The sequence below is a fragment of the Aphelocoma coerulescens genome, chromosome 3, assembly GCF_041296385.1.
Source record: "Aphelocoma coerulescens isolate FSJ_1873_10779 chromosome 3, UR_Acoe_1.0, whole genome shotgun sequence".
Taxonomy (NCBI): domain Eukaryota; kingdom Metazoa; phylum Chordata; class Aves; order Passeriformes; family Corvidae; genus Aphelocoma; species Aphelocoma coerulescens.
In genome coordinates this window covers 124,740,827-124,764,829 of record NC_091016.1, presented here as the reverse complement: position 1 = coordinate 124,764,829, position 24,003 = coordinate 124,740,827, and the positions used below count along the sequence as shown (strand labels likewise).

Below are 24,003 nucleotides of genomic sequence, written 5' to 3'. Positions count from 1 at the left end.
ATGGAATCCTCCCCTCAGCCCCCCAAACAATTCCCACTGGGAAGCACCTGGATCCATCCCGGGCTCCATCCCAACCCTTCCTTCCCGCAGAACATCGGCCTTTCCCTACGGAAGCTGATCGGGAGCGTCGACGAGATCCTTCCCAACCTTCCCTCCACTTCCCGCACCGAGGTACGAGCGGGAATGGCGGGAACGGGGGAGGGCGGGGTGTGGGGTGACATTCCGGCCGGATCCCCGGTCTGAATTCCCAAAAAATCCCACCCAGATCGAGGGCACCCAGAAGCTGCTCAACAAGGACTTGGCCAACCTCATCAGCAAGATGCGCCTGGCGCAGCAGAATTCCGGCACTTCCCTGAGCACGGAATTCCAGCGGCAGATGCTGACGGCTTCCCACACCCTGGCCGTGGACGCCAAGAACCTCCTGGATGCCGTGGATCAGGCCAAGCTCCAGGCCAACCTGGCGAAGCCGTGCTCGGAATGAGGGGAAGGCCGGAGCGATGCCGGTGGATCCGGGAGGAGTCGGCTTTTGTGTGTCTCCCGCGGTTTTCCCGCTCTCCCTCTTCCCGCTCCTCCTGCAGCCGCTCGTGTCTGTAAGTGTCTCGTTGCTCTTCGGAAGACGGGAGGCATCCGGTGGGGTTTTTTTTTTTCCCTGGAAAAAGGGCTTGGGGAGGGATCCGGCCGTGCCAGGGGCGGATGAAGATTCCTCCGGCTCGGCGGCTTCCCGGCTGCCGGCGCATCCGTGGATCCATCCTCCAAGCACGGACGGCCGCGGGCGGCACGGCGGGACAGGGACCTGGAGCGTGCCGGGAGCCGAGGGTACGGATTTTGGGGGGGGAGCTGGAATTCCCGCGGGAGCGGCGTCCGCAGGGAGCGTCGGCGTTTTCCTCGCGCATTGTATAGAAGAGTTTATTTAATGACGGGAAGCGGGAGCCGCTTCCGGAGCCTGCGGAATCCAGGGAGGGATTGGGCCCCCCACGGATCGCGGCCTTGGGGGGGGGGGGCACAAACCTGGAGAACGGTGCCTCTTCCAGCTGCGTTTTTCCCGAGCTTTGTGTAAGCGCCGCCGGCAAAACCGCGGCTCCGTCGGGTTTGTGCTTCCGGTTGGGAACCGGGCGGTTCGGGCTTTTCCCCAGCGTTTTTCCCGCAGTTTTCCCAGTTTATTCCGGCTGAGATAAACCATGCGCCAAATCCTGCCGTGGCCTGTCCTTCCTGTCACCCCTTCCCCCCCCCCCCGCAGTCCTTGGAACTTCCTTGGAAAGAGGAACGGTTGGGATGCTCGGAGCTCCCAGGCTTCTCCTTGGGATAGTGGGAATGGAGTCCTGGATTGTGGAATGGGATGAGAATTCCTGCCCCAAGTGGGGCTTCTCCCAAAAGAGGGGCGGTGGGGTCAAGGCCACACCTGGGGTCACCCCGGATCTTGGGATGGTGGCTCCTCATTCCAAGGATCTGGAGGGGCTGGAGCGTGTCCGGGGAAGGGAATGGATTGGGAATGGGGCTGGAGCACCCGGAGCGGCTGAGGGAGCTGGGAAAGCTCAGCCTGGAAGAGAGGAGGCTCCGGAGGGACCTTTCCCTCTGGAATTCCCGGCCAGGAAGGTGCAGCCAGGTGGGATCGGGATCTGCTCCCAGGGAATGAGGGATGGGATGAGAGGGAACGGCCTCCAGCTGTGCCAGGGGAGGTTTATGGGATATTGGGAACAATTCCTGCCTGGAAAGGGTTTTCCAGCCCTGGGCAGTGGTGGATGAATCCCCATTCCCGGATGGATTGAAATCCCCGTGGATTGGGGGGGGGACACGGATCAGGGGTGGCCTTGGCAGTGCTGGGAATGCTCGGACTCCACCTCCGAGAGCTTTCCCAACCTAAAGAATTCCATAATTCCCGGATTCTATCCGTGCCGGCTCATCCCCATCCTCCCCCCGCCCCGGAATGCCGCAGCTCCAACCGAACCAGGAGATCCCTCTCCGTGTCCAGGAGCTCCTGGTCTGATCCAGGTCGGACACTCCCCCCACGTGTCCCCACGCCTGATCCGTCTGCCGGCTCCGGAGGCTCCGGAAGTGGCAGGGACACCCCCCTCGGGATGTGCCTGTCCTGCCGTGGCCCCATTTATCCCGGCTCGTTTCACTCCGGAATGCGCAAAGCGTTCCCTGAAAGCTTCCCGGTCCTGCTCCAGGAGGGAAAAGGGATCAGGAAAAATCCCGGTGTCTCTCAGGGCGTGGAAAAAGGGAGCAGGCGCTCCCGGGAGGGTGGTGGAGGATTTCTGGAAGCTGGGAATTCCAAGCTGGATTGCAGCAGGTGTCAGAGGCGGGAGATTTGGGATCCGAGTTGGGCTGGGGAGCACTGGGATGGATCCAGGAGCGCAGATTCCCGCCGTTCCAGCCAAACCCGGCAGCATCCCAGAGATCCCGGGATCCGTGGGCACCATCCAGGTGGGTTTTCCCATCTGAGCCGCCCCCATTTCCAGGTGGGATGTTCCCATCTCCCTCCCGAGCTCCGGTGGGGGATGGGGTGGGAAGAAGCCGCTTGTTCGGGGGGTTGGAGAGGGGCAACACGTGGGCAGAGCAGGGACCTCTTGGGATCATGGGATTATGGGATCATGGGATGATGGGATCATGTCCATGTCCCTTCTGCATGGACAATCCATAGCGTTATCCCTGTCCCACAACTTCCTGGGATTGTGGGATCATGGGATCATGGGATGATGGGATCGTGACCGCGTCCCTTCTGCATGGACATCCATAGTGTTATTTCTGTCCCACAGTTTCCTGGGATCACAGGATTATGGGATACTGGGATCAGAGGATTATGGGATCACGTCCGTGTCTCTTCTGCACGGACCATCCACAGCGTTATCCCTGTCCCACAGCTTCCTGGGATTGTGGGATTATGGGATCATGGGATAGTGGGATCATGTCCATGTCCCTTCTGCATGGACAATCCATAGTGTTATTTCTATCCCACAACTTCCTGGGATCGTGGGATCATGGGATCATGTCTGTGTCTCTTCTGCATGGACAATCCAAAGCATTATCCCTGTCCCACAACCTCCTGGGATCATGGGATTATGGGATTATGGGATCATGGGATTATGGGATCATGGGATAGTGGGATCATGTCCATGTCCCTTCTGCATGGACCATCCACAGTGTTATCCCTGTCCCACAACTTCCTGGGATTGTGGGATCACAGGATGATGGGATCATGTCCATGTCTCTTCTGCACAGAGCATCCACAGCATTATCCCTGTCCCACAACTTCCTGGGATTGTGGGATTATGGGATCACGGGATGATGGGATCATGTCCATATCCCTTCTGCACGGACCATCCATGATGTTATTCCTGTCCCACAACTTCCTGGGATCGTGGGATTGTGGGATCATGGGATAGTGGGATCATGTCTGTGTCCCTTCTGCATGGACAATCCAAAGTGTTATCCCTCTCCCACAACTTCCTGGGATTATGGGATACTGGGATTATGGGATCACGGGATGATGGGATCATGTCCATGTCCCTTCTGCACAGACCATCCATGGTGTTATTCCTGTCCTACAACTTCCCAGGATTTTAGGATCGTGGGATCATGGGATCATGTCTGTGTCCCTTCTGCACGGACAATCTGAAGCATCATCCTTGTCCCACAACTTCCTGGGATCATGGGATCATGGGAACATGTCCATGTGCCTTCTGCATGGACCATCCACAGCATTATCCCTGTCCCACAACCTCCTGGGATCATGGGATTATGGGATACTGGGATTATGGGATCGCGGGATGGTGGGATTATGTCCGTGTCCCTCCTGCACAGACCATCCACAGTGTTATTCCTGTCCCACAACTTCCTGGGATTGTGGGATACTGGGATCATGGGATGATGGGATCATGTCCATGTCTCTTCTGCACAGACCATCCACAGCATTATCCCTGTCCCACAGCTTCCTGGGATTTTGGGATCGTGGGATCATGTCTGTGTCCCTTCTGCACGGACAATCTGAAGCATCATCCCTGTCCCACAACCTCCTGGGATCATGGGATTATGGGATACTGGGATTATGGGATCACGGGATGGTGGGATTATGTCCATGTCTCTTCTGCACAGACCATCCACAGCATTATCCCTGTCCCACAACTTCCTGGGATTGTGGGATCACGGGATCATGGGATCATGTCTGCGTCCCTTCTGCATGGACCATCCAAAGCATTATCCCCGTCCCACAACCTCCTGGGATCATGGGATCATGGGATCACGGGATTATGGGATCGCGGGATGGTGGGATTATGTCCGTGTCCCTTCTGCACGGACCATCCACAGTGTTATTCCTGTCCCACAACTTCCTGGGATTGTGGGATCATGGGATCATGGGATGATGGGATCATGTCCATGTCTCTTCTGCACAGAGCATCCACAGCATTATCCCTGTCCCACAACTTCCTGGGATTGTGGGATCGTGGGATCATGGGATCATGGTATCATGTCTGTGTCCCTTCTGCATGGACCATCCAAAGCATTATCCCCATCCCACAACCTCCTGGGATCATGGGATTATGGGATCATTGGAGGGTGGGATTATGTCCGTGTCCCTTCTGCATGGACCATCCACAGTGTTATTCCTGTCCCACAACTTCCTGGGATTGTGGGATCATGGGATCATGTCTGTGTCCCTTCTGCACGGACAATCTGAAGCATCATCCCTGTCCCACAACCTCCTGGGATCATGGGATTATGGGATACTGGGATTATGGGATCATGGGATGGTGGGATTATGTCCATGTCTCTTCTGCACAGACCATCCACAGCATTATCCCTGTCCCACAACTTCCTGGGATTGTGGGATCGTGGGATCATGGGATCATGTCTGCGTCCCTTCTGCATGGACCATCCAAAGCATTATCCCCACCCCACAACCTCCTGGGATCATAGGATTATGGGATCATGGGATTATGGGATCATGGGATTACGGGATCATGGGATTACGGGATCATGGGATTACAGACTCATGCCCATATCCCGCATCATCCATGGGCCCACCCAGGTGGTCACCACCACCCCCAGACCACCCCTTACCACATCCCTTTCTCCACCCTCCATTCCCATCCGAGGTTTTCCCCAGCTCCACGTCCCCCCAGCGTCCAGCGGGATGCGGTCGCCACCATTCCCACCATTCCCACCATTCCCGCCATTCCCGGCCCGATCCTAGATCATCCCGGCCATGTAGGGTGGCAGGAAGAGCCCCACGGTGCCGAGCAGGCAGACGATGATGAACATCCAGAGGAAGATCCGGTCGATCACCATGGCCACGTACTTCCAGTCTTCCTTCACCTGCCGGTGGAAAAGGGCTGTGAATCCCTCGGGAATCCCTTCCTGGGAATCTCATGGGATTAGGAGACCACCCAGGGCTTCCTGGGAATCTGCCTCGGGTTGAGGAGACCCCACGTGGCGTGGGAAAAACCTTGGAGTTTTCCAAGAAATCCTGGGGTGGGGGATGGAGGGCTCCAGGGTAGAGCTGATCCCACCAAGGGTTTTCCAAAACCACTTTGGGAGAAGTGGGAATGCGGCCCCTGAGGTGGGTCTCGGGTGGAAGAGGGATCTCCAACATTCCCAAGGCCAGCAGGAGCTGGAGGAACCCTTGACTGACTCTGCAGACCAGGAATCTCCCCAGGGGTGGTCATGGATCTTCTCCCTGGTTTTGGGTCCTTGGGAACCAACCACAGATCCCAGAACTGACCATTCCTAGTTTTGGGATCTCGGGAACCAACCATGGATCCCAGAAGTGACCATTCCCAGTTTTGGGATCTCGGGAACCAACCATGGATCCCAGAACTGCCCTTCCCTGTTTTCGGTCCTTGGGAACCATCCATGGATCCCAGCACTGACCTTCCCAGTTTTGGGATCTCAGGAACCAACCATGGATCCCAGAACCGCCCTCCCTATTTTTGGGATCTCGGGAACCATTCATAGATCCCAGAACTGCCCTTCCCAGTTTTGGGATCTCAGGAACCATTCATGGATCCCAGAACTGACCATTCCCAGTTTTGGGATCTCAGGAACCAACCATGGATCCCAGAACTGACCATTCCCAGTTTTGGGATCTCAGGACCATTCATGGATCCCAAAACTGACCATTCCCAGTTTTGGGTCCCTGGGAACCAACTGTGGATCCCAGAACCAACCTCCCTATTTTTGGGATCTTGGGAACCAACCATGGATCCCAGAACTGCCCTTCCCAGTTTTGGGTCCTTGGGAACCAACCATGGATCCCAGAACTGCCCTTCCCAGTTTTGGGATCTTGGGAACCATTCATGGATCCGAGAACTGCCCTTCCCATTTTTGGGATATCAAGAACCAACCATGGATCCCAGAACTGACCATTCCCAGTCTTGGGTCCTTGGGAACCAACCACGGATCCCAGAACTGACCTCTCTATTTTTGGGATCTTGGGAACCATTCATGGATCCCAGAACTGCCCTTCCCAGTTTTGGGTCCTTGGCAACCAACTGTGGATCCCAGAACTGAGCATTCCCAGTTTTGGGATCTTGGGAACCATTCATGGATCCCAGAACCGCCCTCCCTATTTTTGGGATCTCGGGAACTATTCATGGATCCCAGAACTGCCCTTCCCAGTTTTGGGTCCTTGGCAACCAACTGTGGATCCCAGAACTGAGCATTCCCAGTTTTGGGATCTCAGGAACCAACCATGGGTCCCAGAACTGACCATTCCCAGTTTTGGGATCTCGGGAACCAACCATGGATCCCAGAACCGCCCTCCCTATTTTTGGGATCTCGGGAACCATTCATAGATCCCAGAACTGCCCTTCCCAGTTTTGGGATCTCAGGAACCATTCATGGATCCCAGAACTGACCATTCCCAGTTTTGGGATCTCAGGACCATTCATGGATCCCAAAACTGACCATTCCCAGTTTTGGGTCCCTGGGAACCAACTGTGGATCCCAGAACCAACCTCCCTATTTTTGGGATCTTGGGAACCAACCATGGATCCCAGAACTGCCCTTCCCAGTTTTGGGTCCTTGGGAACCAACCATGGATCCCAGAACTGCCCTTCCCAGTTTTGGGATCTTGGGAACCATTCATGGATCCGAGAACTGCCCTTCCCATTTTTGGGATATCAAGAACCAACCATGGATCCCAGAACTGACCATTCCCAGTCTTGGGTCCTTGGGAACCAACCACGGATCCCAGAACTGACCTCTCTATTTTTGGGATCTTGGGAACCATTCATGGATCCCAGAACTGCCCTTCCCAGTTTTGGGTCCTTGGCAACCAACTGTGGATCCCAGAACTGAGCATTCCCAGTTTTGGGATCTCAGGAACCAACCATGGATCCCAGAACTGCCCTTCCCAATTTTGGGCTCTCCCGACCCCATCCATGGATCCCAGCACTGACCATTCCCAGTTTTGGGTCCTTGGGAACCAACCATGGATCCCAGAACTGCCCTTCCCATTTTTGGGCTCTCAGGAACCATTCATGGATCCCAGAGCTGAGCATTCCCAGTTTTGGGATCTCAGGAACCAACCATGGATCCCAGAACTGCCCTTCCCAGTTTTGGGATCTCAGGAACCATCCATGGATCCCAGAACTGACCATTCCCAGTTTTGGGATCTCAGGACCATTCATGGATCCCAGAACTGCCCTTCCCAGTTTTGGGTCCTTGGCAACCAACCATGGATCTCAGAACCGACCTCCCTATTTTTGGGATCTTGGGAACCAACCATGGATCCCAGAACTGCCCTTCCCAGTTTTGGGTCCTTGGGAACCAACCATGGATCCTAGAACTGACCATTCCCAGTTTTGGGATCTCAGGAACCAACCATGGATCCCAGAACTGCCCTTCCCAGTTTTGGGATCTCGGGAACCATTCATGGATCCAAGAACTGCCCTTCCCATTTTTGGGATATCAAGAACCAACCATGGATCCCAGAACTGCCCTTCCCAGTCTTGGGTCCTTGGGAACCAACCACGGATCCCAGAACTGACCTCTCTATTTTTGGGATCTTGGGAACCATTCATGGATCCCAGAACTGCCCTTCCCAGTTTTGGGTCCTTGGCAACCAACTGTGGATCCCCAAACTGACCATTCCCAGTTTTGGGATCTCAGGAACCAACCATGGATCCCCGAACTGACCATTCCCAGTTTTGGGTCCTTGGGAACCAACCATGGATCCCAGAACCGCCCTCCCTATTTTTGGGATCTCGGGAACCATTCATAGATCTCAGAACTGCCCTTCCCAGTTTTGGGATCTCAGGAATCATTCATGGATCCCAGAACTGACGATTCCCAGTTTTGGGTCCTTGGGAACCAACTGTGGATCCCAGAACTGACCATTCCCAGTCTTGGGTCCTTGGGAACCATTCATGGATCCCAGAGCTGAGCATTCCCAGTTTTGGGGTCTCAGGAACCAACCATGGATCCCAGAACTGACCTCCCTATTTTTGGGATCTCAGGAACCATCCATGGATCCCAGAACTGACCATTCCCAGTTTTGGGATCTTGGGAACCATTCATGGATCCCAGAACCGCCCTCCCTATTTTTGGGATCTCGGGAACTATTCATGGATCCCAGAACTGCCCTTCCCAGTTTTGGGTCCTTGGCAACCAACTGTGGATCCCAGAACTGAGCATTCCCAGTTTTGGGATCTCAGGAACCAACCATGGGTCCCAGAACTGACCATTCCCAGTTTTGGGATCTCGGGAACCAACCATGGATCCCAGAACCGCCCTCCCTATTTTTGGGATCTCGGGAACCATTCATAGATCCCAGAACTGCCCTTCCCAGTTTTGGGATCTCAGGAACCATTCATGGATCCCAGAACTGACCATTCCCAGTTTTGGGATCTCAGGACCATTCATGGATCCCAAAACTGACCATTCCCAGTTTTGGGTCCCTGGGAACCAACTGTGGATCCCAGAACCAACCTCCCTATTTTTGGGATCTTGGGAACCAACCATGGATCCCAGAACTGCCCTTCCCAGTTTTGGGTCCTTGGGAACCAACCATGGATCCCAGAACTGCCCTTCCCAGTTTTGGGATCTTGGGAACCATTCATGGATCCGAGAACTGCCCTTCCCATTTTTGGGATATCAAGAACCAACCATGGATCCCAGAACTGACCATTCCCAGTCTTGGGTCCTTGGGAACCAACCACGGATCCCAGAACTGACCTCTCTATTTTTGGGATCTTGGGAACCATTCATGGATCCCAGAACTGCCCTTCCCAGTTTTGGGTCCTTGGCAACCAACTGTGGATCCCAGAACTGAGCATTCCCAGTTTTGGGATCTCAGGAACCAACCATGGATCCCAGAACTGCCCTTCCCAATTTTGGGCTCTCCCGACCCCATCCATGGATCCCAGCACTGACCATTCCCAGTTTTGGGTCCTTGGGAACCAACCATGGATCCCAGAACTGCCCTTCCCATTTTTGGGCTCTCAGGAACCATTCATGGATCCCAGAGCTGAGCATTCCCAGTTTTGGGATCTCAGGAACCAACCATGGATCCCAGAACTGCCCTTCCCAGTTTTGGGATCTCAGGAACCATCCATGGATCCCAGAACTGACCATTCCCAGTTTTGGGATCTCAGGAACCATTCATGGATCCCAGAACTGCCCTTCCCAGTTTTGGGATCTTGGGAACCAACTGTGGATCTCAGAACCAACCTCCCTATTTTTGGGATCTTGGGAACCAACCATGGATCCCAGAACTGCCCTTCCCAGTTTTGGGTCCTTGGGAACCAACCATGGATCCTAGAACTGACCATTCCCAGTTTTGGGATCTCAGGAACCAACCATGGATCCCAGAACTGCCCTTCCCAGTTTTGGGATCTCGGGAACCATTCATGGATCCAAGAACTGCCCTTCCCATTTTTGGGATATCAAGAACCAACCATGGATCCCAGAACTGCCCTTCCCAGTCTTGGGTCCTTGGGAACCAACCACGGATCCCAGAACTGACCTCTCTATTTTTGGGATCTTGGGAACCATTCATGGATCCCAGAACTGCCCTTCCCAGTTTTGGGTCCTTGGCAACCAACTGTGGATCCCCAAACTGACCATTCCCAGTTTTGGGATCTCAGGAACCAACCATGGATCCCCGAACTGACCATTCCCAGTTTTGGGTCCTTGGGAACCAACCATGGATCCCAGAACCGCCCTCCCTATTTTTGGGATCTCGGGAACCATTCATAGATCTCAGAACTGCCCTTCCCAGTTTTGGGATCTCAGGAATCATTCATGGATCCCAGAACTGACGATTCCCAGTTTTGGGTCCTTGGGAACCAACTGTGGATCCCAGAACTGACCATTCCCAGTCTTGGGTCCTTGGGAACCATTCATGGATCCCAGAGCTGAGCATTCCCAGTTTTGGGGTCTCAGGAACCAACCATGGATCCCAGAACTGACCTCCCTATTTTTGGGATCTCAGGAACCATCCATGGATCCCAGAACTGACCATTCCCAGTTTTGGGATCTTGGGAACCATTCATGGATCCCAGAACCGCCCTCCCTATTTTTGGGATCTCGGGAACTATTCATGGATCCCAGAACTGCCCTTCCCAGTTTTGGGTCCTTGGCAACCAACTGTGGATCCCAGAACTGAGCATTCCCAGTTTTGGGATCTCAGGAACCAACCATGGGTCCCAGAACTGACCATTCCCAGTTTTGGGATCTCGGGAACCAACCATGGATCCCAGAACCGCCCTCCCTATTTTTGGGATCTCGGGAACCATTCATAGATCTCAGAACTGCCCTTCCCAGTTTTGGGATCTCAGGAATCATTCATGGATCCCAGAACTGCCCTTCCCAGTTTTGGGTCCTTGGGAACCAACCATGGATCCCAGAACTGACCATTCCCAGTTTTGGGATCTTGGGAACCATTCATGGATCCCAGAACCGCCCTCCCTATTTTTGGGATCTCGGGAACCAACCATGGATCCCAGAACTGCCCTTCCCAGTTTTGGGTCCTTGGCAACCAACCATGGATCTCAGAACCGACCTCCCTATTTTTGGGTCCTTGGGAACCAACCATGGATCCCAGAACTGCCCTTCCCAGTTTTGGGTTCTTGGCAACCAACCATGGATCCCAGAACTGCCCTTCCCATTTTTGGGCTCTCAGGAACCATTCATGGATCCCAGAACTGCCCTTCCCCGTTTTGGGTCCTTGGGAACCAACTGTGGATCCCAGGACCAACCTCCCTATTTTTGGGTCCTTGGGAACCAACCATGGATCCCAGAACTGACCATTCCCAGTTTTGGGATCTCGGGAACCATTCATGGATCCCAGAACCGCCCTCCCTATTTTTGGGATCTTGGGAACCAACCATGGATCCCAGAACTGCCCTTCCCATTTTTGGGCTCTCCCGACCCCATCCATGGATCCCAGAACTCACGGAAAAGTCGGCGTCCTCGGCCCGCAGGTGATCCGCGATGTACTGCACCCCTTCCAGGGCCTTCAGAATCCTGGGAGACAGCGCCAAGCCCTGCTCCGAGCCTTCCTCCTCCTCCTCCTCCTCCTCCTCCTGCTTCTCCTCCTCCTTCCCCTTGGATAATCCACGGGATGCCGAGCCCCCAGGTGCCTTCCCAGCTTGGCCGTAGCGGAACTGGGTTTCCCGGGTGTGGGATTCCACGGAACGGCCGGGATGGCTCGGATAGGTCTTCTCCTCTTCCTCCTCCTCCTCCTCCTCTTCCTCTTCCTCCTCCTCCTCCTCCTCCTCCTCTTCCCACTTGTCATCCACGTCGGTCTCCAGCCAACACCGGGACGTGCTGAGCCGCGTCCCCGGGAGGTCGTATTGTCCCCCCGTCTCCTCGGGGGGCGGCAGCGCCGGCGGCCTCTTCATGAAGAGCCAGCGCGGGATAAAATCCAGGAAAAAACTCCGGACCCAGCGCGGCATGGTGTGGGTGCTGGGCGAGCGGTGGTGGACGTTGAGCACGAAGACGGTGATGATGATGGAGAGGGTGACGAAGATCATGGTGAAGAGCAGGTACTCCCCGATCAGCGGGATGACCAGCGAGGTGGACGGGATGATCTCGGTGATGAGCAGCAGGAAGACGGTGAGGGACAGCAGCACGGAGATGCAGAGCGTGATCTTCTCGCCGCAATCCGAAGGCAGGTAGAAGACCAGGACGGTGAGGCAGGAGATGAGGAGACACGGGATGATGAGGTTGATGGTGTAGAAGAGCGGGAGGCGCCGGATGACGAAGTAGAAGGTGATGTCGGGGTAGATCTCCGTGCAGCAGTCGTATTTCTTGGAGTTGTAGGTGCCGATGGCGTTGATGATGGCCCACTCGCCGCTCTCCCAGTAGTCCTTGAGGTCCACGTGGTGGTCCATGTTCTCCAGGTCGATCTTGGCCTTGTCGTAGGTCCAGGAGCCGAACTTCATCTTGCAGTTCTGCTGGTCGAAGGGGAAGAAGGTGACGTCGATGCTGCAGGAGCTCTTGTAGATGGCCGGCGGCACCCACTTGACCGTCCCGTCCCAGAACAGGTGGGCCTTGGTCATGTGGGTCACCGCGAACTCCCCGTCGGCGCTGGAAAGCAGGGAACGGGCAGGTCAGGGTTTTCCCTGGGATTGGGGATGGGATGGGATGGGATGGGATGGGATGGGATGGGATGGGTTAAAGGGATGGGATGGGATGGGATGGGATGGGATGGGATGGGATGGGATGGGATGGGACGGGATGGGATGGGATGGGATGGGATGGGACGGGATGGGACGGGATGGGATGGGGTGGGATGGGATGGAATGGGATGGGATGGGTTAAATGGATGGGAGGGGATGGAATGGGATGGGTTAAAGGGATGGGATGGGTTAAAGGGATGGGATGGGATGGGACGGGATGGGATGGGATGGGATGGAGATGCCATCGGAGAACAGGTGGGCCTTGGTCGTGTGGGTCACCACGAACTCCCCGTCGGCGCTGGAAAGCAGGGAACGGGCAGGTCAGGGTTTTCCCTAGGATTGGGGATGGGATGGGTTCAAGTGATGGGATGGGATGGGATGGGATGGGATGGGATGGGATGGGATGGGATGGGATGGGATGGGATGGGATGGGATGGGATGGGATGGGAGGGGATGGGAAGGGATGGGATGGGATGGGATGGGTTAAAGGGATGGGATGGGTTAAAGGGATGGGATGGGATGGGATGGGATGGGATGGGTTAAAGGGATGGGATGGGTTAAAGGGATGGGATGGGATGGGATGGGATGGGATGGGATGGGATGGGATGGATTGGGATGGGATGGGATGGGATGGGATGGGATGGGATGGGTTAAAGGGATGGGATGGGATGGGATGGGATGGATTGGGATGGGATGGGATGGGATGGGTTAAAGGGATGGGATGGGATGGGATGGGATGGGATGGGATGGGATGGGATGGGATGGGATGGGATGGGATGGGATGGGATGGATTGGGATGGGATAGGTTAAAGGGATGGGATGGGTTAAAGGGATGGGATGGGATGCAGGAATGGAACGGGATCATGCGAACCGCAGGAATGAGGATGGGTAAAGGAAGGGGAGAGAAAGGGAAGGGAAATTCCCATCTTTCCCAGGAATTCTCCATCCCGGCAGCGTCGCTCACTTGTTGTACAGGACGATATCCGGGATCCAGATCATTTCGGAGGGCACCCGGATGGAGGTGACGTTGTCGTACTCGGCCGGATCCCAGCGCAGCTTGTAGTCGCTCCATTCCTGCCAGGACACGCGGAGCAGATCCATGGAGATCCATCCACCCAACCATTGGAATCATTCCCAAATCCCATTCCCGGGTCGGGACCAGCTCCTACCTGCTTCAGCCAGACGTTGGTGGTCATCATTTGGTTCTTCTCATCCTGCGGTGGGAAAGAGGGATGAGGCGGGATGAGATCCCGAGGGAATGTCCTGGCCGCGCCTCGTCCCTAAATTCCAGCTCTCCTCGGGATCAGCCCAAGGAAGAGTTTTCCTGGGATATCCTGGATATCACTAGAGGGCAGCAGGGAATTGCGTCTGGCAGGGAACGGCTCGGGAGGAGGGAGGGGATGGTCAAGGATCGAGGGATGGAGGATTGGGGGATAAAGGGATAGGGGGATATAGGGATAGGGGGATGGGGGGATATAGGGGTAGGGGGATAAAGGGATAGGGGATAAAGGGATAGGGGGATGGGGGGATATAGGGATGGGGGACAGAGGGATAGGGGGATAGAGGGATCTGGATATGGGGATATAGGGATAGGGGGATAGGGGAATAAAGGGATGGGGGATAAAGGGATAGGGGATAAAGGGATAGGGGGATGTAGGGATAGGGGATAAAGGGATAGGGGGATAGGGGGATAAAGGGATAGGGGGATATAGGGATGGGGGACAGAGGGATAGGGGGATAGAGGGATCTGGATATGGGGATATAGGGATGGGGGATAGGGGAATAAAGGGATAGGGGATAAAGTGATAGGGGATAGAGGGATGGGGGGACAGAGGGATAGAGGGATATAGGGATAAAGGGATAGGGGGATAGAGGGATAGGGGGATAAAGGGATAGGGGGATATAGGGATAGGGGAATATAGGGATGGGGGATATAGGGATAGGGGATAGAGGGATAGGGGATAAAGGGATAGGGGGATAGAGGGATAGGGGATAAAGGGATAGGGGATAAAGGGATAGGGGATAAAGGGATAGGGGGATGTAGGGATAGGGGATAAAGGGATGGGGGATAAAGGGATGGGGGATAAAGGGATGGGGGATAGAGGGATAGGGGGATAAAGGGATAGGGGGATATAGGGATAGGGGAATATAGGGATGGGGGATATAGGGATAGGGGATAGAGGGATAGGGGATAAAGGGATAGGGGGATAGAGGGATAGGGGATAAAGGGATAGGGGGATGTAGGGATAGGGGATAAAGGGATGGGGGATAAAGGGATGGGGGATAGAGGGATAGGGGGATAGAGGGATAGGGGGATAAAGTGATAGGGGGACAGAGGATCTGGATAGGGGGATAGGAGGATAAAGGGATAGGGGAATGGGGGATAGGGGGATAGAGGGATAGGGGGATAAAGGGATAGGGGGATAGACAGATATAGGGATAAAAGGATAGGGAATAGGGGGATAGAGGGATAAAGGGATCGGGGGATAAATGGATAATGGGATATAGGAATGGGGGGATAGAGGGATAAAGGGATAAAAGGAAAGGGGGATAGAGGGATAAAGGGATGAGGAATGGATGGATGGAGGGATGGAACATAAGGGGATGGAGGGATGGATCCATGGATGGAGGGATGGATGGATGGATGGATGGATGGATGGATGGATGGATGGAGGGATCCATGGATCCATGGATGGATGATGGAGGGATGGATGGATGGAGGGATGGATGGATGGATGGAGGGATGGAGGGATGGATGGATGGATGGATGGATGGATGGATGGATGGATGGAGGGATGGAGGGACGGAATGGATGGAGGGATGGAGGGATGGATGGATGGATGGATGGATGGATGGATGGATGGAGGGATGGAGGGATGGATGGATGGATGGATGGATGGATGGATGGATGGATGGATGGAGGGATGGATGGATGGATCCATGGATGGATGGATCCATGGATGGATGGATGGAGGGATGGAAGGACGGAATGGATGGAGGGATGGATGGATGGATGGATGGATGGAGGGATGGAGGGATGGATGGATGGATGGATGGATGGATGGATGGATGGATGGATGGATGGATGGAGGGATGGAAGGACGGAATGGATGGAGGGATGGATGGATGGATGGATGGATGGAGGGATGGATGGATGGATGGATGGATGGATGGATGGATGGATGGATGGATGGATCCATGGATGGATGATGGAGGGATGGACAGATGGATGATAGAGGGATGGATGGATGGAGGGATGGATGGATGGATGGATCCATGGATGGATGGATGGAGGGATGGATGGATGGATGGAGGGATGGATGGATGGAGGGATGGATGGATGGATGGAGGGATGGAGGGATGGATGGATGGATGGATGGATGGATGGATGGATGGAGGGATGGATGGATGGATGGAGGGATGGAGGGATGGATGGATGGAGGGATCCATGGATGGATCCATGGATGGATCCCCGGATGGATGGAGGGATGGATGGAGGGAAGGATGGATGGACAAATGGCTGGACAGACAATCCCAGAGGCTCCCAAGGCAGGAGGATGCCGGGTACGGACATGGCAGGGATGAAACCCGGCGCTTTTCCTGGTTTGGGGAAAGAAAGAATCGGGATGGAGAGCAGGGATGCAGATTCCCGGCTCCTTGGAGGCCTGAGGTCCTGCTGGAAAAGGCCCCATTCCAGGCCAGGCTGGACGGGGCTTGGAGCAGCCTGGGATAGGGGAAGGTGTCGGGGCTGGAATGGGATGGGATGGAAGGTCCCTTCCCACCCAAAGCATTCCGGGATCCTGGGATTCCATGGAGCTGCTGGGACGGCTCCAGGCTGGGGTTTTGGTTCCCATCAGACAAATCCCGTGGGATGCAGCTCCAAGGGATTCAAGGATCCAGGGAATCCTCGGAGCCCCTTCCCGAGCCTAAAGGGGCTCCAGGAGAGCTGGGATTTGGGATTTGGGCTGGAGGGGCAGGAGGCAGGGAATGGCTTCCCAGTGGGAAAGGGGAGCTCGAGGTGGGATCTTGGGAAGGAATTCCCGGCCGGGCTGGAATTCCCAGGGAATGCCCGGATCCCTGGCAGTGCCCAAGGAAAGGCTGGAGCAGCCTGGGATCATCGGGGGAGGTGCCGGGATGGGAATGGGATGGGATTGAAGCTGCGTGGATCCCAGGCAAAGCATCCCGGGATTCTGGGATCCAGGAGGCTGCGAATCCATGCCCAGGGGTTTTTCTGGGAGTCGGGGATGGGAAAGGGAAGGGAGACCCTTCCTGGAGTGCCGAGATTGCCAGGGAAGGGCCTGGAGGCCGGAATTCCTTCCCGCAGAGGAGTCGGGATGGGGCTGGATCCAATGCCAGGCTGGGAGAGGCGGGAATGGAGGGATTTCCCTGGGAAAGGGGAGCTCGGGCTGGGATCTCGGGAAGGGATTCCCGGCTGGGCTGGAATTCCCAGGGAATCCCTGGCTGCCCCTGGATCCCTGGGAGTATCCAAGGATGGATTTGAACCACCCTGGCATCGTGGCAGGTATCGGGCTTGGATCGGGAATTCTTCGGGACTGAAGGTCCTTTCCCACCCAAACCATTCCGGAACTCCTCGAACCCAACCCCCCCCTCAGTCCGGCAGCCCGGTGGGAGCAGCCGGAATCCCAAATCCCGGGAATTCCGCACCACGTCGATGAGCTGGGCGATGGAGAGGCCGAAGCGGACGATGACCACGTCGGAAGTGTTGGGAACGGGCCGGGACCAGCGGTTGTATCCCGAAAAAAGGCGCTTGAAGAGCCGATCCTCCGCGTGGCTCCCGCGCTGGCCGCCGGCTGTGCCGAGACAGAGGCGGGAATTCGGGAATTCGGGAATTCACCCCCTCCCGGATCCATCCCTGCTCCCAGTTCCCCCCCCCTCGCTGCCCTTACTGGTGCCACTGGTTTGGCTCTGGGAGGGGTGGGGTGAGCCCGGCCTGGGGATGGATGCGGCTTTTCCGGAGGGCATTCCCGAGGTTGGGATGGGAAGGAGTTTTCCTGAAATTCCTCGGTGCCCTCGGCTGCTGCGTCGCTGCGGGGATCCGGAAATTTCCGGGAGGGAGGGAGGGAGGGATGGGAAAGGGATCCAGGGAAAGGGGGATGGAGAAGGGATGGAGGGAGGGATACAGGGATGGGAAAGGGAGGGAAAAGGATGGAAAAGGGATGGAGAGAGGGATAAAGAGATGGAAAAGGGGATGGAAAATGGAGAGAGGGAAGGAGGGAGGGAGGGAGGGATGGGAAAGGGATCCAGGGAAAAGGGGGTGGAAAAGGGATGGAGGGAGGGATACAGGGATGGGAAAGGGAGGGAAAAGGATGGAGAAGGGATACAGGGATGGAAAAGGGATGGAGGGAGGGATACAGGGGTGGAAAAGGGATGGAAAAGGATGGAAAAGGGAGGGAGAGAGGGATAAAGAGATGGAAAAGGGGATGGAAAATGGAGAGAGGGAAGGAGGGAGGGAGGGAGGGATGGGAAAGGGATCCAGGGAAAAGGGGATGGAGAAGGGATGGAGGGAGGGATACAGGGGTGGAAAATGGATGGAAAAGGATGGAAAAGGGATGGAGAGAGGGATAAAGAGATGGAAAAGGGGATGGAAAATGGAGAGAGGGAAGGAGGGAGGGAGGGAGGGAGGGAGGGATGGGAAAGGGATCCAGGGAAAAGGGGATGGAGAAGGGATGGAGGGAGGGATACAGGGATGGGAAAGGGAAGGAAAAGGATGGAGAAGGGATACAGGGATGGAAAAGGGATGGAGAGAGGGATAAAGGGATGGAAAACAGATGGAGGGCAGGATGGAAAAGGGAGGGAAGGAGGGAGGGAAGGAGGGAGAGAGGGAGGGAGGGTGGGAGGGATGGAAAAGGGAGGGAAAAGGATGGAAAAGGGATGGAGAGAGGGATAAAGGGATGGAAAAGGGATGGAAAATGGAGAGAGGGAAGGAGGGAGGGATGGATGGAAAAGGGATCCAGGGAAAAGGGGATGGAAAAGGGATCCAGGGAAAAGGGGATGGAAAAGGGAGGGAGGGATGGAAAAGGGAGGGGAAAGGATGGAAAATGGATCCAGGGATGGATAAAGGAATGGAGAGAGGGATAAAGGGATGGGAAAGGGATGGAGGGATGGAAAAAGGATCCAGGGATGGATAAAGGGATGGAAAAGGATACAAGGAGGGCGGGACGGAAAAGGAAGGGATGGGAAGGGGATGGGAAAGGGATGGAAAAGGGAGGGAGGAAGGGATCCAGGGATGGAAAAGGGAGGGAGGAAGGGATCCAGGGATGGAAAAGGGAGGGATGGATGGAAAAGGGAGGGAAAAGGATGGAAAATGGATCCAGGGATGGAAAAGGGATGGAGAGAGGGATAAAGGGATGGGAAAGGGATGGAGAAGGGATGGAGGGATGGAAAAAGGATCCAGGGATGGATAAAGGGATGGAAAAGGATACAAGGAGGGTGGGATGGGAAAGGGATGGGAAAGGGATGGAGAGAGGGATACAGGGATGGAAAATGGAGAGAGGGAAGGAGGGAGGGACGGAGGGATGGAAAAGGGGATGGAAAACAGATGGAGGACGGGATGGAAAAGGGATACAGGGAAAGGGGGATGGAAAAGGGATGGAGGGATACAGGGATGGAAAAGGGAGGGAAAAGGATGGAAAATGGATCCAGGGATGGATAAAGGGATGGAGAGAGGGATAAAGGGATGGGAAAGGGATGGACAATGGAGAGAGGGAAGGAGGGAGGGAGAGAGGGAGGGATGGAAAAGGGATACAGGGAAAGGGGATGGAAAAGGGAGGGAGGGAGGGAAAAGGGAGGGAAAAGGATGGAAAAGGGATCCAGGGATGGATAAAGGGATGGAAAAGGATACAAGGAGGGTGGGATGGGAAAGGAAGGGATGGGAAAGGGATGGAGGGATGGACAAGGGATGGAAAAGGGACGGAAAAGGGATGGAAAAGGGATGGAGGGATGGAAAATGGACACGGGGAGGGAGGGAGGGCTCTGCGCGACCCACGACTCGCCGTCCCGGTGGCTTTTCCCGGGAATCCGGATGGGAACGCGGCCCCCCCCCAAACCCATCCCAAACCCCTTCCAAGCTTTTCCCGCCATCGGAAAGGCCCCGGGGTCGCATTTTAGCCGGGAATTCGTCTGAATTCCCGAAAAACCTGAATTCATTGAACTGAAAGTCAGCCCTGGGGGGGCGTTGGGTGCCCAGCTCACGGAATGTCGACGGAAAACCGAAGCCAAATCCCGCTTTTCCCCCCCCGGCATTCCCAGATTTTGGGAGGGCAGGGGAGGGATGTGGGATTGCAGCGGCGCGTTCCCTAAGGAACGACCCCGAGGAGACCCCAAATTTTCCAGGTGGATCCAGAAGGATACGAAGCCCATCCCAGCCTGGCTCGCGGGGAAAACTGGGAATTCACAACTCCCCTCCCTCTTCCCGAAGTTTTTGAGGAATTCGAGGAAGTCCAGGGAAAAGCGGAGCCGTCCTTACCCGCCTGGAAGGGGAGGAAGCAGCACAGGAGGAGCGGGAAAATCCCATGGGAAAAGCATCCCGAGCTCCCGGCGCCGCCGCTCCCCATGGATCCTCTCCTTGGAATTTTCGGAAAAATTTTCGGCCGGAAAAATCCCCCTTGGAAATGGAGCCAAGGAAGCTCAGCGGGAACGGCGCCGGCGAGGGAATTCCGGCGGCGTCTCCATGGATTTGGGCCGGGATGCGGCCGGATCGGGATGCGCTGCCGAGTCACCGATCCCGGATTTTATTCCTGGAAAAGAGCGGAGAAAGCGGCGCTGCCGCTGGAACGTCCCCGGGATGTCCTCGAGGTCATTCCAAAGCTTCTCCGGCCGGGAGCAGCGCTTGGAAAGGAAAATATTCCCCAAAAAAATCTGCTCGGCGCTCCTTGGGGAAGGGGGAAATCCAGGGATTTGCTGCTCTGCTCTGGATCCCGGTTTTCCGGGGATTATCCAGCCATCCATGGATCTGTGGGATTCCCACCCCCCCCCCGGCACAGCAGATCCCTGGAAAAGGAGGAATCTCTTCCCTGCAGAGGCTCCGGAATCCGCTCCCAAGGTGACTTCCCCACACCCTCCCCGCGCCCTCCGGAGCAGCATTCCCATTCCAGGCTGTTCCTGGGAATCACGGCGTGGTTTGGGTGGGAAGAGACCTTGGAGTTCCCGGGAATTCCACGGGCGGGGACAATTTTCCCGCTTCCCTTTCCCACGTTTTTTTTTGATTTTTTTTTTTTTTTATCCCCTCGGGGTTCAATTCCTGCCGGGAATGGAAAGGGATTGAAAACCCCACGGAGCCTTCCCGGATCCCTCCTCATCCTCGGCGCCGTTTTCCGGGAGACCGGGATGACGGAGGGGTTGGAAAACAGCAGGAAAAGCATCGTCCAACGGAGGGGAAAAATGACGGATGGGCCTCTCCGGGATGAGATGTTCGGATATTCCCCAGGGGAGCTGGTCCCGCTCCAGCGGGAATTCCGTGGGCTCCGGAGGAGGCTGGAGAGGGATGATCCAAGGGGGGATTGAAGGGAGGGAGGGGATCCCACCGGGAATGTGCAGCCATGGATGGAGCTGGGATGGGGGCGGATGAAGGGTGGGAATTGGGATGGATGGGGGAGGGGGGGGGGGGAGACGGCACCGATCCCAAATCCCAAATCCCAAATCCCAAATCCCAAATCCCAAATCCCAAATCTTGCTGCTTCCTTGCTCCCAAATATCTCTGCATCCCCTGCAAAAATTCCTGCCCTTCGGAGCTGTTCCAGGCCTTTTCCAAGGCTTTTCCAAGGTTTTCCTGAGGTTTTTCCTTCATCCCACACCCTTCCCCATCCCCTGCCACAATTCCTCCCCCTCGAAGCTTTTCCAAGGCTTTTCCAAGGCTTTTCCAAGGCTTTTCCGAGGTTTTTCTTTGCTCCCACATCCCTCTGCATCCCCTGCAAAAATTCCTGCCCTTTGGAGCTGTTTCAGGGTTTTTCCAGGTCTTTTCCAAGGCTTTTCCAGGGTTTTTCCAAGGTTTTCCTTGCTCCCACACCCCTCCCCATCCCCTGCCACAATTCCTTTCCCTCAAAGCTTTTCCAGGGCTTTTCCAGGGCTTTTCCAAGGTTTTTCCAGGGTTTTTCCTTGCTCCCACATCCCTCTGCATCCCCTGCAAAAATTCTCACCCTTCGGAGCTTTTCCAGGGCTTTTCCAAGGTTTTTCCAGGGTTTTTCCTTGCTCCCACATCCCTCTGCATCCCCTGCCACAATTCCTTCCCCTTGAAGCTTTTCCAGGGCTTTTCCAAGGTTTTTCCAGGGTTTTTCCTTGCTCCCACATCCCTCTGCATCCCCTGCAAAAATTCCTGCCCTTTGGAGCTGTTCCAGGGCTTTTCCAGGGCTTTTCCAAGGTTTTTCCTTCATCCCACATCCCTCCCCATCCCCTGCCATAATTCCTCCCCCTCGAAGCTTTTCCAAGGCTTTTCCAAGATTTTTCCTTGCTCCCACATCCCTCCCCATCCCCTGCAAAAATTCCCACCCTTCGGAGCTGTTCCAGGGTTTTTCCAGGGCTTTTCCAAGGCTTTTCCAGGGCTTTTCCAGGGTTTTCCCAAGGTTTTTCCTTGCTCCCACATCCCTCTCCATCCCCTGCAAAAATTCCTGCCCTTTGGAGCTGTTTCAGGGTTTTTCCAGGTCTTTTCCAAGGCTTTTCCAGGGCTTTTCCAAGGTTTTTCCTTGCTCCCACATCCCTCTGCATCCCCTGCAAAAATTCCTGCCCTTTGGAGCTCTTCCAGGGCTTTTCCAGGGTTTTTCCAAGGTTTTTTCTTCATCCCACATCCCTCTGCATCCCCTGCAAAAATTCCTGCCCTTTGGAGCTCTTCCAGGGCTTTTCCAGGGCTTTTCCAAGATTTTTCCTTGCTCCCACATCCCTCCCCATTCCCTGCCACAATTCCTCCCCCACAGGGCTTTCCCAAGGCTTTTCCTTCATCCCACATCCCGCCCCATTCCCTGCAAAAATTCCTGCTCCTCGAAGCTTTTCCAGGGCTTTTCCAAGGCTTTTCCAAGGTTTTCCCAAGATTTTTCCTTGCTCCCACATCCCTCCCCATTCCCTGCCACAATTCCTTCCCCTTGAAGCTTTTTCAAGGCTTTTCCAGGGCTTTTCCAAGGTTTTTCCTCGCTCTCACACCCCTCCCCATCCCCTGCAAAAATTCCTGCCCTTCAGAGCTTTTCCAGGGCTTTTCCAGGGTTTTCCCAAGGTTTTTCCTTGCTCCCACATCCCTCTGCATCCCCTGCAAAAATTCCTGCCCTTTGGAGCTTTTCCAAGGCTTTTCCAAGGTTTTCCTGAGGTTTTTCCTTGCTCCGACATCCCTCCCCATCCCCTGCAAAAATTCCTGCCCTTCAGAGCTTTTCCAGGGCTTTTCCAGGGTTTTCCCAAGGTTTTTCCTTGCTCCCACATCCCTCCCCATTCCCTGCAAAAATTCCTGCTCCTCGAAGCTTTTCCAGGGCTTTTCCGAGGCTTTTCCAAGCCTTTTCCGCGGCTTTTCCGAGCCTTTTCCGAGCCTTTTCCGAGCCTTTTCCAGGGCTTTTCCAGGGCTTTTCCAAGCCTTTTCCAAGCCTTTTCCGCGGCTTTTCCGAGGCTTTTCCAGCGGCAGCAGCAGCGCTGGCCGATCCCAGCCCTCCTCCCTGCCCTTCCCTCCAGCCCTGCCTCGCATTCCCGCATCCCAAGGATTTCCCGGCTGGATTTTCCCCCCCTCCCTCCCTCCCCTCCCCTCCCCAGCTGCCCCTCCGCGCCTGGAAATCGCCATTCCCGCTTTCCCGAGCACTTTCCCCGGAGCGATGCGCAGCCCTGCCCCGGGCTGGATCCAAGGAAAAGCTGGAAAAAGCTCCCGCCATCAACCAGGGAAGCGGCGAAGGAAAAAAAAAAAAAAAAACCCAAAAAAAAAAAAACCGGGAATTTCTGGGATTTCAAAGCGGCCACGCACGGGAGGGATTTTCGGGAATTTTTTCGGGAATTTGAAACGGGAACTTCCAGCGGAGCCGGGAAAGTTTCCCTCTCCTGCGCTTCCCGAGCGTTCCCGGCGCTCCGTAAAGAGCTGGAATCGCGGGGATTCGCCGGGAAAATCCCAGTTTTTCCTCCTTTCCCACCCTCGGGAATGCCAGGAATCTCCGTACCTGCGTTGCCGCTGGGATGGGGATCACGAGGCGGGATCGGGATGCGGCGCCCGCCGAGCGCTCCCGGGAAAAAAAATCTGGGATCGGGATCGGGAGCGGGATCGGGATCGGGATCGGAGCGGAGTCCGGGAGGGCGGAGCCGCCGGGGGAGGAGGGAAAATCCTGGAAAAGCTGGGAAGGAGGGGAAGGAGCGGGGGAAGGAGGGAGGGGAAGGATCGGGAAGTGCTGGGGAAGGAGGGGATCGG

General features: G+C 55.6%; 2 protein-coding genes across 3 annotated transcripts in view; one reads left to right on the top strand and one right to left on the bottom strand.

The window, feature by feature from the left end:
* The window catches only part of PTK2B (protein tyrosine kinase 2 beta), a 35,515-nt gene extending 34,334 nt beyond the window's left edge, over positions 1-1,181 (top strand). For both annotated transcript variants that reach the window (XM_069011888.1, XM_069011887.1), the window contains 2 exons: positions 91-171; positions 266-1,181. In XM_069011888.1, the coding sequence (XP_068867989.1) occupies positions 91-171; positions 266-481 (297 nt within the window). In that variant the 3' untranslated portion in view covers positions 482-1,181. The remainder of the gene's footprint in view (positions 1-90; positions 172-265) is intronic.
* Positions 1,182-5,187: 4,006 nt separating this feature from the next.
* CHRNA2 (cholinergic receptor nicotinic alpha 2 subunit) lies at positions 5,188-13,819 on the bottom strand. Its single transcript, XM_069008676.1, has 5 exons — positions 13,793-13,819; positions 13,588-13,697; positions 11,561-12,531; positions 11,397-11,497; positions 5,188-5,313 (listed from the first exon to the last, which is right to left on the bottom strand). Exons 1-5 carry the CDS (start codon positions 13,817-13,819, stop codon positions 5,188-5,190), a joined length of 1,335 nt encoding a protein of 444 aa, XP_068864777.1.
* Between the last annotated feature and the right edge of the window lie 10,184 nt (positions 13,820-24,003).

Bases quoted from the DNA above. Each gene is read 5' to 3' on its own strand.
- CHRNA2 (XM_069008676.1), bottom strand. From the start codon at position 13,819: ATGACCACCAACGTCTGGCTGAAGCAG. The intron at 13,698-13,792 runs GTAGGAGCTGGT...GTGTCCTGGCAG, and splicing joins CCAACGTCTGGCTGAAGCAG to GAATGGAGCGACTACAAGCT. The intron at 11,498-11,560 runs GTGGATTATCCA...AGGAGGAGGAAG, and splicing joins ACCTGGGGGCTCGGCATCCC to GCTCGGAGCAGGGCTTGGCG.